This window comes from Chelmon rostratus, chromosome 16 (assembly GCF_017976325.1).
Source record: "Chelmon rostratus isolate fCheRos1 chromosome 16, fCheRos1.pri, whole genome shotgun sequence".
Taxonomy (NCBI): Eukaryota; Metazoa; Chordata; class Actinopteri; order Chaetodontiformes; family Chaetodontidae; genus Chelmon; species Chelmon rostratus.
The window spans coordinates 22,962,575-22,978,774 of NC_055673.1; the positions used below are offsets into that span (position 1 = coordinate 22,962,575).

Consider the following 16,200-nt stretch of genomic DNA (forward strand, 5'->3'; position numbering starts at 1 on the left):
GTTGGTGTTTTCAGCAAAAACTTGAATTCTGCAGCTGTAAGTATTTAGGTATGACCAAAGTGGACCTGGCTACTAATGCCTAAGTCCTTTTTGTCATTTTATTGAAATGTACAATGATTTACAATGAAAGCTATGAGATGTTTTAGTGACATGCTGTCTTTCACATACTCAAAAATAAAAGTAATGATTTCTCTTTATTTAAAATATTAGGAGTATAGGATAGGAGCTTTATCAAAAAGGTGAAATTCTGAATATGTCCAAATATTTTCAATCATACAAGCTATGCAGTTATCACTGTGGCCAAACTAAAGCAGCAATCATCAATACTTTTATATCAACAGTAAATTAAATGGCTAGATGAAATGTGAAAATAGATGCTTATAGAGACAAACCCACAAAGAATAATCACCATCTGCAGCTCTCTTTACAGTTTTTTAGTGTCTATTATCTCATTGTTTTAGTTTTACAGCCCACAGCTTCACTGCTTTGGTTCAGTCTCACTGCTCTCGTCCTCCGTGCAGGGCCAACAGGCAGCTGTTTTCAGTTTCCTGTACACTACCGATACAGCACCAAAAAGCAGACACAGACTAGCTGAGGTAAAAGGAGAGTGACTATTGGACTTAAATTCACATGACTCAAAATGAATGACCATTTGCTCGTACAGTACATGCTCCACTACCTTTCCATTTGGACAGCCAATCAAGACATGAGATGAAAGCTGTGTACAGACTGTTGCTCCAGGTTGGCAAAGGTGGAGTTTTTACATGTACATACTGTACATGTATGGAAGAGCGGAGGAGCCAGTGTGATATAATGTATATATAAGCTAAAGTATCGTAGTACTCATAACTGAATATCTGGGAAAAGATGGTATAAAATCTGAACTGTTTTCTCACACACACTCACACAGACCATCCATCTATCTTCTTCCACTTATCCAGGGATGGGTCGCAGTGGGAGCAGGCTAAGCAGGGTATTCCAAATGTCCCCCTAACCTGCAACTTTTTCCAACTTTTCCTGGAAGATCCCAAGGTGTTCCCAGGCTAGATTAGATACAGTACATAATCCCTCCAGGGAGCTGTGGGCGCACCCCATGGCCTCCTCCCAGCTGGATGCGCCAGGACAAGCTCTAAAGGAAGGCGCTCAGGAGGCATCCTAATCAGACACCCGAACCACCCCTTTCGGAGAAGTGGTTACTCTCTACTCTGAGCTCCCTCCACATGTCTGAGCTCTCATAGCCATCCTGTGGAGGAATCTCATCTCCGCCACTTGTATTTGGTATCTCGTTCATTTGGTCACCATACAAAGCTCATGACCATAAGTGAGGGTTGGAATGTAGACCAGCTGTTAAGCCTGGCTGAGCTCCCTCTTCACCACAATAGTCCTGTACATTGCCTGCATTACTGCTGACACTGCACCATTGTGTCTGTCTATCCCAGCCTATCCCAGCCGCCTCGGGCGAAGGCAGGGGACACCCTGGGCAGGTCACCAGCCTGTCACAGGGCTACACATAGAGACAGACAACCAAGCACACCTCTCATTCACACCTACAGACAATTTAGAATCATCAATTAACCTCAGCATGTTTTTGGACTGTGGGCGGAAAACCAGAGAACCCGGTGAAAACCCACGCTGCACAGGGAGAACATGCAAACTCCACACAGAAAGATCCCAGGCGTCCTTACCGGGACCGAGGATCTTCTAGCTGTGAGGCGATGCTGCTACCCACCGAGCCACCGTGCAGCCCTACTGTCGAGATACTGGGCCTGTTTCTTTGTTCTTTGTCCCGAGTCCTTTATTAGGCTTTAGTTTTTACATGCAGGCCTCTCTTTGTTCATCCACATGGTGAGGTCTCAACATGAAGCATGGTTATTGTCCTCCACAGCGTCATACATGATATGAACAAGCTTACAAGCAGTGGCTTTAAGGAATTGTAATAGCAGGTATGTGCTTACTGAGCTTTCAGACTTTTTGAGTCATTAGGAATCAGGGAATAATTTTGCTGAATTAGTGATTGCTGCTGCGGTGACTTAAAGCTGCACTAATCAATATTTCCATATTGACAGTGGATCGAATTACAGTGTGTAACGTGAAAGAGGTCGCTCAGTGACGAACTCACAAAGAATAATCCACTGACTCTGCAGTTCCTCTCATTGTTTTGATTTTACAGGCTGCAACATTACTGTTTTGTTCAGTTACCACTCTCATCAGTTTTTTTCCTGCAGCAGCAGGCAGCTGGTTTAAATAAAAAAAGGGCAGACAGATGTTGTGTCAGCAACAAGCCGTTTAACATAGTGGAGCATTCATCAGCTGAAGAGCGAGATTTTCTTTATTTCAGGAGTTGTGAAGAGCTAAAAGGACAATTAAGATTGGATTTAATGGGTTAGGTGGTCAGGAATATTGCACCAAATGAATGCCGATATTGTTCCTTGGCAGGTAGATGTGTAAATAGGCAATTGTTGCTAACATGTTCGCCATTATAACTTAATGTCATAATATGTCAGTGTTACAGCTAAGTGATGCTTCAAATAAGTACTGTCTAAAGGTGTTCTGGTGAGCTAGAAATTAAGAGTTCCTTGTGTAAGGTGTGTGTACCCAAGTCAAAATATTATATTCCAACCTCAGCAGTCAAGCTTTAGGCCATCATAGCACAGCAGCTGCATTATTTGTAATATGACATTTGGATGGCTTGGACATCAAAATGTTGGATTAACACCAATATGCTGCATTTTATTAGATTTATCCAAGGCTTTTAAACTGTTGACCATAATCTTTTTAGGATCCATTTTGTTGTGTATAATATCACAGTATGCTGTATGAATGTTAATTAACATTTCACACATTGAAACCAACTTAAATCAGGAAAACAATATTACATATTAAAAGTACACAGTGGTGCAGTCTGTGTTAGCCCACATTTTTCAAAACTCTAACTGAATTATACCTGAATCAGTTTGTGTAGTTGGGTGCAAAGCTCTTTGAAGTTTTCACAGTATGTTTTTATATTTTGTGTGAACATGATGGCAGATGCTGACTGTTACATGATTCCACTCAGGAGAGAATAACCATGGCAACCTCTGTGTACAATGACATAACATGCATAGGCTCTATTGAGAAGAGTTCTCATTAACCACACATTTATTCTGTTAATATAAATAACCTTAATAGTTCTTGTTTAACTTTATGATTATGTTAATTAAACTTTCTTCCACGAATTATGATAATGAAAGTTAAAGTCTTGACTTTACTATAACTGTCTTAGTAGGTCTTGGCTCTACTAAGAAAGTGACAGTAGAGTCACCCTTGCTGACATTTTTGTCATTTCTGTCAGTTGTGGTGGTGCAACCAAAAAATCCACACAACCCAAACAACATTTTTTCTCATAGACCACCACTATAAAGAAATACCAATGAAACTGTTGACAAGACACCTTAAATTGTCAAATATAATTTTACTTGGTATTGTGAACATTTAAAGCATGGAAATTTTATATATGTAAAACACTGTGAGAGCATAGGAAAACTATTTATCTGACATAATCGCAATGTGAAGTCTAGGGTATGAGTTGGCAGGACCGGGACCAGAAAAGAGACAGTAATGCATTAATACAAGCACCACATCATGCACAACGCTGGAGCCGACCAGGAAGAGGAAATACTCTTTGAAGTATGCGATGGTTGAGCAACTTTGATTACAATGAATGGACACCATCTTAGAACATAATCCATTTATAACTGCAGTACATTTCCATGGTCTTATCGCCTTTTCATTTAATGAACTGATTAAGGAACAAGTAGGACAATCATAACCATGTACTGTGTAGAGATCACTGGTGAGTGATTCCGTACCGACAGTTTGCTTCACCATGATGCAATTTCCTCTGGTGATGCAACATTACACGTGGTGTCAGGTTAGCAGGGATAAAAGCATTGGCATATGGACATAAACTTAAAAACAACACAAATAAAACACTTTCCACTAGATTTGATTGTGTAAATGTGTAAAAATAAAAAAAATTGATGTGGAGTTTGTGGAAAAAATTAAATATTATAGCCGATCAGAGATGCGATGGGGCATCTCCAGACACATGGCTCTCAATGAAATATGGTTAGGCTATTGCCTTTGCAGTTATGTTAACACCAAACATCTATATTCTCTAATGTAACCTCTGTAGGTGATGCAACAGTTCTTAATGTTGCAGTTGAATGTGAAGCGTCAAGTAGCAAAGACTAAAATAACAATTTGTGAATACAGCCTTCAAAATAAAACATTTTATCAAATAATTTCAAGGGGGTTTTTTTTGGAATAGACATAAAAGGTATGTGCTGGCAAAAATAGATTTAAAATGTTATTAAATATAACTATTTATGCCATAATATATATATAAATATATACATATATATAGTCATAGGTTGTTGTGTGAAAAGTTTTAACATTTTTAAAATGATGCCACACGACAAACTACTACTATTGTGTGTCTACCAAGTCTTTGTTTAAAAGCTGTAGTTGAATATATTCTGTTGAGTTTACAATTCATTTTAAAGCAAGTTTTAGCTCCATTATTAGATTGTCCCTCGTGAGTACAAGGCTACAAAGGAGATCTGTGCGCTCTTATTTTGAAGACGCGATAACTAGTTCCGGTTGCACATTCGTATTTCCTAGCGTCATTGCAGTGATATCAGTTAAGAGAAGTGACAGACCCGTCTCAGTCATCATCTTCTCAGAAGTCGTTTGAAGAACAAGGTAAGGGGCTCAGCTAGGACTAAATGTGTTCTTCATCTGTTTAGATTCTCGTGAGATGGACAGAAATGTGGCTTTCAGTTGAATGGAGATTTTAAACGAATTCATCTTCAGAAACCCCTTAATGCTAAAATCCCTTTAATAGGTTGTCGAAGAATAGTAACGTATACACACATATAGAACATAACTATTGACCAATTCCGAAGCAGTAGGGTGTTCCTGAAAATTCGGCGTATATGTGAGTCACTAAAGCAGCATCTTAACTCAGTTATTTTAGCAGGATATTTACTGCACATTGCCTGCGCCTGACCGGGCGTAGAACAGAAAAGGAGCATAATGGGAATAGGAGATGACATGATATAGAAAGAAGTCCTGCTTATTCTCTAACGTTACCGAGTTAAACAATACAATGCAATTATTCATGAGAGCTACGTGTCCACGATGTTAGCTGTTGAAGATTTTGATCAAAGCTAAGCACATATTCAATTGGTAGGATTTTAAGTGGAATTTGGCATTGGGCATCGTGACACAAGAGAATGGAACATATTGTAAGATAACGTTAGCTAAATGATAAGTCTGGACCTAAAAAGTTGTTGTTGTTACATATGAGCAAGTCTACCTTTTTAAAACGAAAAACTCATTCAAGTCGAGTTGTTACTGAGCTGGCAGGCTTTGTCTACAATGAATGAATATTAAGAGCTAAGTTAAGTTTGGTCATTCATTCTGGACAGTGGAGTAACGTTACCGTCAAACATGAGTCAACCATTCGCGTTGTTTAATCATTTACCGAGAATTAACGTTACGACATTATAGGTCAAATAAAACGTTTGTCTACAATATGAACGGAACATTTTTTTTCCAAAAGTAAAACCAAACATAATTCAGAGAGTCTTAGTTATATAGTATATTTACCATTTGCCTTACAGACAGCTTTTTGTTTAGCACGTGGCCTGGCCCCAATTTAAAAATGTTGACTGCCCGCAATTATCAGGAAGTCAAGGGCAACGTCAAATGTAGCCTATTAGCCGTGCTGCGTTCAGGGGAAGTAGGAGTTTGTGGAATTCTAGCGTCAGTTACTGCTTTTTTTGTTTTTCGCAAGGCGTCTTGTACAGCAGTAATGTAACCATGTGTGTCAGTGATGCCAGCCTTTTCTTTTGTTTGGACACATAAATCCTCCACCACATTGTAGCCAGAGGGGACAGGATGTAGGTCAAACAACCTTACTGTGGAGCACTTTGTGTTGCTTGAACACCTAATGTGGCTCTATTGTGTTGGTGTCTCTGCATTTTAATTTAGTGTACAGCCGTTTTAAGCAGTCCTTGCCATCACACATGTTTCTTGAAACTCAAGCATTTCTCAGAAACCAAGACTTTCAAACCGATTAGGAAACAGATTTATTTGATCACAAATGATAAAAACAAACAGTTCTTCAGCTCCATTTAGTTTTATGTCATCGTTACTTTTGCATTTCACTTGTCTAGTATTTCATTGTATAGTTATAAACTGCATAGCTCTCAACACTGTATATGTCTCTCTTTTTTCTACCCAGCATCCTCAGGTGTGAAATGTGCGGTATCTGGGCTTTGTTTGGCAGCGATGAGTGCCTGTCCGTTCAGTGCACCAGTGCCATGAAGATCGCTCACAGGGGCCCTGACGCCTTTCGATTCGAGAACGTCAATGGCTTCACCAACTGCTGTTTCGGCTTCCACCGGTTGGCTATTGTGGACCAGCTGTATGGCATGCAGCCTTTGCGCATCAAGAAGTTTCCTTTCCTGTGGCTCTGCTACAATGGAGAGATTTACAACCATCACACGGTAAAATAAACTGAAGGTTTTAAGAGGACGTGCACTGTTTCATAGTTGTTAAACAGTTGTTAAAAGCAGATACTGATAAAATAATCTGAGTTTATTGATGTATTGACAGATGCTCATTTTTTACAGAAACATACACAACATATTTGCTAAAGATCTCTTAAATTTGCTTATTAAAGAGGTATGAGTGAGTCGGACACTTCACAGTGTAAAAATAGATTTGTTCGTGCTCTGATAAAACAAACTAACAGAAAAACTGTTCTTTGGCATTTCTGTGCCGCACTTTCTTGTAATCATCTTACATAAACACAAACACTGATACATTATAATATGCTAATATCTGTGTATTTGACCATGCATTTTTCTGGGAAGGCGCTACAGGACATGTCAGTGTTAAATATGTTAAAGCAAAAAGCGTCTGGTTTAAACTCAGTGACTTCGGGCATCAAGTTAGAAGGATCACTATTTGGTCTTTTTGTGCGTGCTCACAAATAATAAGTTTGGCAGTGGGGGGGAACCTTTGCCATCACACACCGGGCAAGCAGCCGAGTGCAACAGGTCGTCAGTCTGTCACAGGGCTCACACATAAAGAAAGATGATCATCTTGTGCCTTTTTTGTCACTGACTGACTGAAATTTATTTGCTTTGTTGTGCAGCTCACTGTAATTTGTTTGGCACTTTGGTCAACTCTGGTTATAAACTTGACTTGACTTGGGCTACAGGCAAATTAGAGTCACCAGTTCCCCTGATCTGCATGTGTTTGTGCGGAAATGCAGGCACAAGGAGAATATTGTCACTAATAATCCCTGTCATGGGTCTCATAAATAGATTTTTGAGTGATTAAGTCCAGCATCATTTTAATCATCTGTTCCTTCCCTTCTGTCAAGTTTGTTCTGTTTCGGATGGACTCACATTGTGAACGGTTACACTGGGCAGACTCTACAGCCCGCATTTAGGCTACATATCTAGCTTGAAGGACCTTAAAGATAAAATTTATGCTGCCAACATCTGCTACATGTCTCACGGAGTTTGGACCTCTCGGCAAGATTACAACAGAAACAAGTTTGAACTTGATTTAAAACCAAAGAAATCAGATATAAACAGAAACAGGTTTAACTCACTCTGCCTGTCTAATAGCCTCTGGCGAGCTATTCCAGAGCCTAGGAGCTGCTACAGAAAACGCCCTGCTGCAGCCTTCTTTTTCCCCACGAATGCACCACAGCCAACAGACCGCGTTGGGAGGACTCAAGGGTTCTGGTGCTGTAAGGGATGAGAGCATCTGAGATATATGTAGGGGCGAGACCATGGAGAGATCTGTAGACAGTTAGAAGGACTTTGAAGTTTATCCTGAAATGAAGAGGAAGCCAGTGCCAGGATAGGGGTGATGGGGTCTTGTATCCAGACTTAATAACCGGCAGCAGCGTTTTGAATCATCAGAACATCCGACGGCCAGTCTGGAGCAGTCTGACTGGAACTTGGTGGGTTTAAAAAGAACAGAGTCTGATTAAAACCAAATTCAAGCTTTTCTTGATAAGAGAGAAAGCTTAGAAATTGGCCTAGAATGATTTGGAGTAGCTGAGTGAAGACCCGGCTGAACTACGGCATGTTAGTTTAGTGTTTTAGCCTTCTAACATTTCTGAATTTGCACCGAACACAAAGTACAGCTGAGGCTGATGGAAAGGTCATTAGTTTTGCTGGTATTTGGTCATAAATGAAAGTATTGGACAAATTGAAAATGTGACCAGAAGAGGTCACCAAAGTGTTCACAGTTCCTCCTGAAGGAAACATGAACGTGTGTACAATATCTTACAGCAATGCATCCAATAGCTTAATGCTGTTACAGCCTTCCAGAGACTTTGAGACTAAAATCAGCATGTTGATGACTTTTTTCCCTTCAGTTTCTTTCCTCATTCAGCTGTGATTATGTCACGTTATTTTATAATATGATTCAGAACATGTTTGAACTGGGGGATCGTTTCATGGAATAATTTCCCTCACACCACAGAATTCAGAAAGAGGGAGGTTTTAGAAGATCAGCTTTGGTCTCACTGGCACTATGTATGGAGAGAAGTGATGTGGATGATTAAAATCCAGCGGTATGAACTTTCAGGAGAAGAAACTTGGAAACCTAAGTTAACCCTGTCTGTGGTGTTTCTCCAATTTTCTTTCAGCTGAGGACGCAGTTTGAGTTTGATTATCAGACCAAAGTGGACGGTGAGATCTTGCTCCATCTGTATGACCGCTTTGGCATCCAGAAGATGGCTTCCCTCCTGGACGGTGTCTTTGCTTTTATTCTGCTGGACACTGCCAACAGAAAAATCTTCCTGGGAAGAGATACGTATGGCGTTCGGCCTTTGTTCAAATTCCTCACAGACGATGGATTCCTCGCAGTCTGCTCTGAAGCCAAAGGTAATGGGATGGTTTATTACCCCTCCTCGAATCCGGCTCTTTTATACGCTAATGAGAAATTATTTACCGATTTTTAGCATTGCTTAATTTGTTGTTGTTCTATTCAAAGGCCTTACAGACCTTAGTCACACAATGGACACCCCTGCCAACATCGTCCCGTTCCCCCCCGGGCACTTTGAGGCCTTTGATTTGAAGCAGAACGGCAAAGTTCAGTCCATTCAAATGGATCAGTTTCACTGCTGCACAAAAGAGCCTGCTCACTCCATGTACGACACAGTGGAGAGGCTGCCTACGGGTAAGAATCTGTTCGTTTTTAACTAGTGGTCATGTGAGCTTTTGGTAAGCATTTAGTGCGGCTTTAAAAAAAAATTGCCACCCCCCGTAGGTTTTGAGGAGGAGACGGTGAAAGCCAACATCAGAGCCCTGTTCGAGAATGCTGTCAGGAAACGCCTCATGGCTCACAGGAGAATTGGCTGTCTTCTGTCAGGTAGGCTGACATTCTGCCATCTGTGTACTGAAATGTGCTGTGTTTGTTTGCCACATGAAACAGTGATGGCAGAGAAAGGTGTCAAAAAACATTTCCACTCATTCAAGCATTTCAATTGGCCAATTTGTTTGTAACCCTACGGCTAACTGTTGAGATTTAAGAAGGTGACCGGCTCATGCTGATGTTAAACACATGCAGTAAACGCATGAAAAATATTCTTAAGATGATATAAAATACAGGCCTATTGTCAATATCCAACACACTTCTCAGTGTCCGTTCAGTCCAAACATGTCATTTGCTAAACCAAATTAACTTTGTTAACCAGACGTTTTCCCTCATGAAGCCCCGTTGTTACATCAGTGTTTATGTTGTCATCAGCTTCGCCTGAATTGTCGCTATTTCCTGGAGAGTGTCCTTAATGAAACAGGTTGGGATGAATGTGGTTTGTGTTGATGAACCTCAGGTGGTCTGGACTCCAGTTTGGTCGCTGCTACGCTGGTGAAGCAGGCCAAGGAGGAGAAGCTGCAGTATCCTATTCAGACATTTTCAATCGGGTCAGAAGACAGTCCAGACATCATCGCCGCCCGCAAGGTCAGTTCTTCTGTTCGAAGGCTCTCACACAACGTTTCTCCTGTCAGCAATGCTGAAAGGAAAAAAAAAAAAAAAGCATTGAGTTTGGTGTGTTTAGTCGGCCGATTTGTGTTTGTCAGGTTGCAACTTACATTGGCAGTGAACACCACGAGGTGAACTTCACTGCAGAAGAAGGCATCCAAGCTATAGAGGAAGTCATCTTTCACCTGGAGACCTATGACATCACCACCGTGCGTGCCTCTGTCGGTGAGTGCGGGCTGTAGCAAAGAGGAGTTATGTTAAGAGATGAAGGTCGTAGCATCCCCTCACTTAGGCCAGATGAAGAGTAAGTAACCATTCTCTCCGTTTGCAAGCAGATACATTTGTGAACCAGCGAGGCTCAGAATGCGCTTCTGCTTCTAGAAAGTGGAGAAAAGGCGAAAGATGTGACCACACACCAGAGTCTGTTCTACTGATTTAAAACTGGAGATCTACAGTCTCTAGTTTTTAAAACAACATAAACACAAACAGCTCGAAGTTCCTGAACTGATTTTTCTTGACGTATAAAAATCAAACTTAACTGTCAGCACACTCATTTAAGTTTTACGATAACGATTGAAGATTTTCACCTGTTTCACACAATAAACAACTTTATATTTATGTTAGAAATGTGTTGAATACATACAGCATGCTTTGTTTTAATGATTTGTTTCAGGTTCATTTATAGGTCTGCAATTTCCATATAATTTGACTGATAGCATGTTATTTGTTTCACTGTTTCATTTATTTTTTCCACTTATTGTTAATTCATTTAATTATTTGCAGGCATAAGCACAGAGAGCCTTTTCCTTGGTGCACAGTAGTAAGCTGAACATGCAAAAATCAAAGAAACCTGACCTCGCAAAAATCGTAATAGTTGTAGCCTCTAAATTGGTTAATATTTTCTTCCATTTAAATGCCATACAAATAAACAGAAGAAGGCGGGCAATCAATCCAGCTTTCAGTCATCAAGAGTTGACCGCGGCGTCTGTCAGGATCTGTGCACACTGCTGATCCAGCTAACAAGCAGAATGTAATGAAATAATAAGTCCATCTGCTGTCTGTCTCTGAAAGGTTGAGCCCCCACATTTTTGCTGATTGATGTACATTGCTGCGACAGAGCTGCTGTGTCTGAATATGCTGCACAACTACATTCCTTTTCCACCTGACCGGCTTGTTTGAATCACAGCTGAAGCCAGCGAGATTAGAGAAATGGTCAAAGAGGTCAGGTGGGGCAACATATGGCACATTTACTGTGCCCCAGCCCAGCACTGCAGCACCACAATCTAATAATGCATGAGGATAATCAACGATAATATCAAATCATTGACGTTCATTGGCTGTTCAGATCATCCTTCATAACTGCAGCTGTCTCTCAAAGGCTTCTGTATGGACTGTTCTAAGTTTGGCGCCTTAGCATTGTGGTGTGTTTGTATTAGTGCACCTTCATTATTCACTTACAGAAAGGTGATTTGACATTTTTGTGTGCCGTCGCCGTGTAATTCAACACTCGCCTCTGTTCCTTCCCCTGTAGGGATGTACTTGGTTTCAAAGTACATCAGGGAGAAGTCAGACAGTGTGGTGATCTTCTCTGGAGAGGGATCTGATGAGCTGACTCAGGGATACATTTACTTCCACAAGGCAAGTCTTCCAGAAACCAGTCACTGCTACTGACTAATGCTTGACTAATGTATATATTTGCTGTTTTGACTGGGGGGGGGGCTACTGCTCTAATTCAGAGATGTAGCCACTGGAAAAACTATGAAAAAGGCAAAAAAGGCACCTTGTGACTACTGAAGCTCAGAGAACAGCAGCTGAAAACCTCGTGTTTGCTGACCTCTAGTGGCTGAAGGTGTTTGTTTGTTTTTTACTTCAGTGTTGTCTTTATTTGACAGCTTTGAGGAGGTGCAGGGAGTGAGAAGGTGACATGCAGCACATGGTCTTTGGTGAATTTACTCTGGGGACGTAGCAGTTACATGTCTGTTCTTCAGACTGCTGGGGCACAAGGACACCCCTGGAGTTTATTTTCAATAAAAGACTTTATCATGTTGGCCTAAACACGTCGCTGGGGGTGCATCCGATCCGATGATCCGCTGTGGTGATGCCTAACAGGAATCTGAGAAGAACCTTTCATAATGTTTCATCATTGATTAAACTGATTTTATTTTCCTTGGGCAAAAGAGGTAAAGATTGAAATCATGCATTTATGCAGAACAGGACGTGCATTTTATCTGTCAGTGTGTATTATTGTGCTGCTGCAGCCTCATTTTCCAAGTCATACAGAAATGACTGAGTCGTTTTTTACATAAAAGCAACATGACATGAAGCATGAAGCTATAAAGAAGTGACACAGTGTTCTCCACACGTTCCTCCATCAGGCTCCAACTCCCAAAGCCGCTGCAGACGACAGTATTCGACTGATGAAGGAACTCTACCTGTTCGATGTCCTCCGTGCTGATCGCACCACTGCTGCACATGGGTAACAGCTTTCACTTCATATTATAATTGAACTGAATGTTAGCAGCATGGAATATATCCATCACTTAAAACAGAAAACTCAGTTTTCAGTTGTTTCAGTGAAAACATCTGTACTGTCTGCATCCCTCTATTCAAGAGCAGAGTATGCCCCATCACTGCACTTTCTGTTTTGTTTTTTACTTTTATTTAGCAAGTCCATTTATTAACTGGGAGGAAGAACACTAACATAATGAACTGACTTTTTTGAAATTACACAAATGAATATGGTGCAGCAGCTTTTAGGAATGCTAATTATCAGTCGGCTTGATGAAAGGCCTGAAGGGTTTTCAGATCTCGACTTTAATTTAACCACCAAAAGGTAAAGAGATAAAGAGGTCAGCAGCAACACAATGGATGAATAATGCATTATAATTAGAACAAAATGTGATTTATTAAACCTTGTAATGGTGAATAAAGATCTGCAGGCATGAAAGCCACCAAACCAGTAAGGTAATACTAGTTTTGATATAAGTATATATTAAGTACCCCAATAAACACTGATAGTTGATATTAATGGAACGGTTAACCATTACAGACAGTGCCTGTGGATGAATCATGGATTGTGAAGTGCTGTCTGTATTCTGTCTGTCAGGAAGTCCTACAATCAGCCCGCCTCCTCCTCTGCAGTGATCACATGATAATTCAAGGACTGTAATTCTGTATTTATTTGTCTCAGCTGATCCGATGTTCCTTTTCATCTTTCAGTCTGGAGCTCAGAGTGCCTTTCCTGGACCACAGACTTACAGCGTACTACCTTTCTCTGCCCGAGGAGATGAGGATCGCCAAGGTCACTTGATCTGTAGAGCTGTTGTGTTGTCTGAGCACACTAACCAGCGTTCATTTCACTGTCCAAAACATGGACTTTGGATGCATCGTTCTACGTGCTGATTTTGTACTGTATGTCCTGTGTAAACAGAACGGAGTGGAGAAACATCTTCTGAGGGACTCCTTCAAAGGTCTCAACCTGATCCCTGATGAGATCCTGTGGAGGTGCAAAGAGGCCTTCAGTGACGGTATGATGTCTGTGAAGAAGTCCTGGTACACCTTCCTGCAGGAGCACCTCGAGTCTATGGTATGTGTTACTGTGGGACCAAGACCTGTAAAGACGCGTTCAGTTACATCGACTCGATTCACATAACATTCAAACACAAAACACACACAAGAAGTCTCTGAGCCTGCCTGAAGGTCCGGACATTTCAGATCCGTCCCAGTACTCTCACTTGTACTGTTTGTGAGTAGTTGGGTGCTACTTGTGTACTACTACTACTGCTGTTCTTCAGTAACCGCCACATTGCCCACGTGATTGTTAAGAGTGCAAGGGTGTGGACGTTTATCAGGGCACAGCAGGACACATTTGATCCGGATCATCCCTTCACTCAGGCTTTATTGATTTTATTGCATTTCCACTTAAAGCAGTAATAGATGCTGTCGGATCAAGAAGAATTCCTTCATTTATCCCCTTTGGGAAATGCAGTTTCTTTACTCGGTTGACATTTTCCTTTTACACACTTGAGGACACCTCAGCAGTGCCCAGCAGGTGAACTGGCACCTCTGCGGCCATCAGCCCACTGACCCGCCCTGTATCTTCTCTTAGGTCAATGACGACCAGATGGAAAAGGCTCATAAGACGTTCCCTCACAACCCTCCACACTCCAAAGAGGCCTACTACTTCAGACAGGTGTTCGAGAAGCATTACCCAGGCCGAGCTAAGTGGCTCTCCCATTACTGGATGCCACGCTGGATCGAAGCCACCGACCCATCGGCCCGAACCCTGGCCATCTACAAACCTGATAAAGACCAGTGAGATCTCCTGAACAGCTGTGTGTCTCTGTTCGTCAGTCAGAAATATGCTGGGCTTCTTAGCTTCTTCTACATGCATCATACTTAGCTTTACTTTGGTCAACTCAGATTCAATTAAACTCGTTTGGAATTACTTATACTCAGCTTTTCATACCTTCAATGAAGTCACACTGTGAAGCAGTTTGTCAGAGTTGCTGACACTACGAGCTCAGGAGTTCAGTTGCAGTCAAGAATTAGCTTTGACAAAGTAGTTGAGGGGCAGCTTTAGGGACTGTCGCTTCAAATCTGCAAAGTCGTTCTGTATGTCAGACAGAGAGGAGCTGTGCAGCAGTGCAGGTGGATTCAGCGCCTCTGGTCGTCAGGTATGGCTAATGCTTAGAAACCTGCAACCAAGCCTGATCAGACTGACTGTAGGGTGGCACCGAATGTCATTTTGTTTACATTCAAAGTGTCAATTAATGTCTGTCATCATATATATGATGTCATCACCCTAAAAAAAAAAAAAAACAATCCCCAAAGAAAATGCTCAGGTTGAGTAAGCGATTGGTCCTATAAAATAGGTTCATCTTTTTCTATTCAATCGACTTCCTTTAACGAATGTAACTGGTCAGTTTCAGTTATTGGAAGTTTTGGAAATTGCATCACGAGTCAGAAACAATCCTACGCAGCCAGCACTGCAATCTAATACTAATATTAGTGTTGCCTAATCATTATTTGCAGCACGTGTCGATGTGTGATTGTAGCCACAGAGGCCTGTGAGGTCGCCGAAAGGATCAGTCTAACTTTGTCAGCTAAATCTGACAAACTCCATCAAAGTCTGACAAAGACCAGTCAGCACTTACTGAAAGGGATCTTGTCTATTTTTTGTTTGTTGTTGTTGCAAATATTTTTTAGTCAACCATTTACCAAAGCATACAGCGCGTCACAAGTTCTATTTTGACCTTCCAGGGTTTCCATTCATGTAATTACTGTAGAGATGAATATGAAGGTGCAGAGATTTGAAACCAACTGGAGAAAAGTAATCCACCACAGTAAACATGTCATCTTTTGGGCAGTTGTGATGAGCAGCTGCTCTGAGCGGCATGAGTCTGAGCTCCAGAGTCATGGGTTACATGTTGTTACTGTGGCTTTCTCGTTGTGCCAAGAATTTCTTTATTTTTCTATTTTTTTAATTTCAGGGGCACAAAAATATTTCTGAACTAGCATATCGACATCTTAGATCCAAAACCAACACCTCATCAGTCTTGTCCCAGTCCTGTGACAAAACACTAACCTGATGCAGGTGTGTGTGTGGTGTGTTCTTCTGGAGAGTTACGGTCTTTACACTGTAAGTGAACATCAGGTTCTGTAGCATTTTCCAGCTGATCCGTCTTCAGTACTGTGGCCTCGTAAATTGCCAGAGACGTGATGATAAATGTATTTTAATAGCTTCAGACTGTCTTGACTTCATCCTGATCATTCAACCTGTCTTCATTTGAGGCCTTTTGGAAAAGGCTCTGGTGGTTTGGGGTGTAACCTTTAAAAGATGACTGTATTCAGATCTGCAAACACCAAAAAGGCTGATGCTCTTGCTTGTTGACTTGTATATTATGCAATTTGTGTGAAGAACATCTTTACAGTTTCTCATGGACTGAGGTGACTCATATGTGAAGCTGACATGGCTTTTCACACTCATTAATGCCACCTCTGCTGTTCTTCACTGGGAATAGGGTGTTTTGGTAGGACTGGCTATCCAAACCGACATTTGTTGCAACTGTGTTAAAACTGCATAATGTTGAAATTAGGATCGGGTGATATATGCACCGTTTGGACCCTTACATCAATGTG

The 16,200-nt window shown here is 41.2% G+C and overlaps 1 protein-coding gene across 1 annotated transcript; it reads left to right on the top strand.

The window, feature by feature from the left end:
• The first annotated feature begins 4,662 nt into the window (after positions 1–4,662).
• asns (asparagine synthetase) lies at positions 4,663–14,896 on the top strand. Its single transcript, XM_041955772.1, has 12 exons — positions 4,663–4,743; positions 6,290–6,554; positions 8,723–8,960; positions 9,070–9,255; positions 9,346–9,447; positions 9,911–10,038; positions 10,158–10,284; positions 11,591–11,697; positions 12,435–12,535; positions 13,279–13,360; positions 13,490–13,645; positions 14,168–14,896. Exons 2-12 carry the CDS (start codon positions 6,306–6,308, stop codon positions 14,375–14,377), a joined length of 1,686 nt encoding a protein of 561 aa, XP_041811706.1. The 5' UTR covers positions 4,663–4,743; positions 6,290–6,305; the 3' UTR covers positions 14,378–14,896.
• The last annotated feature ends 1,304 nt before the right edge of the window (positions 14,897–16,200 follow it).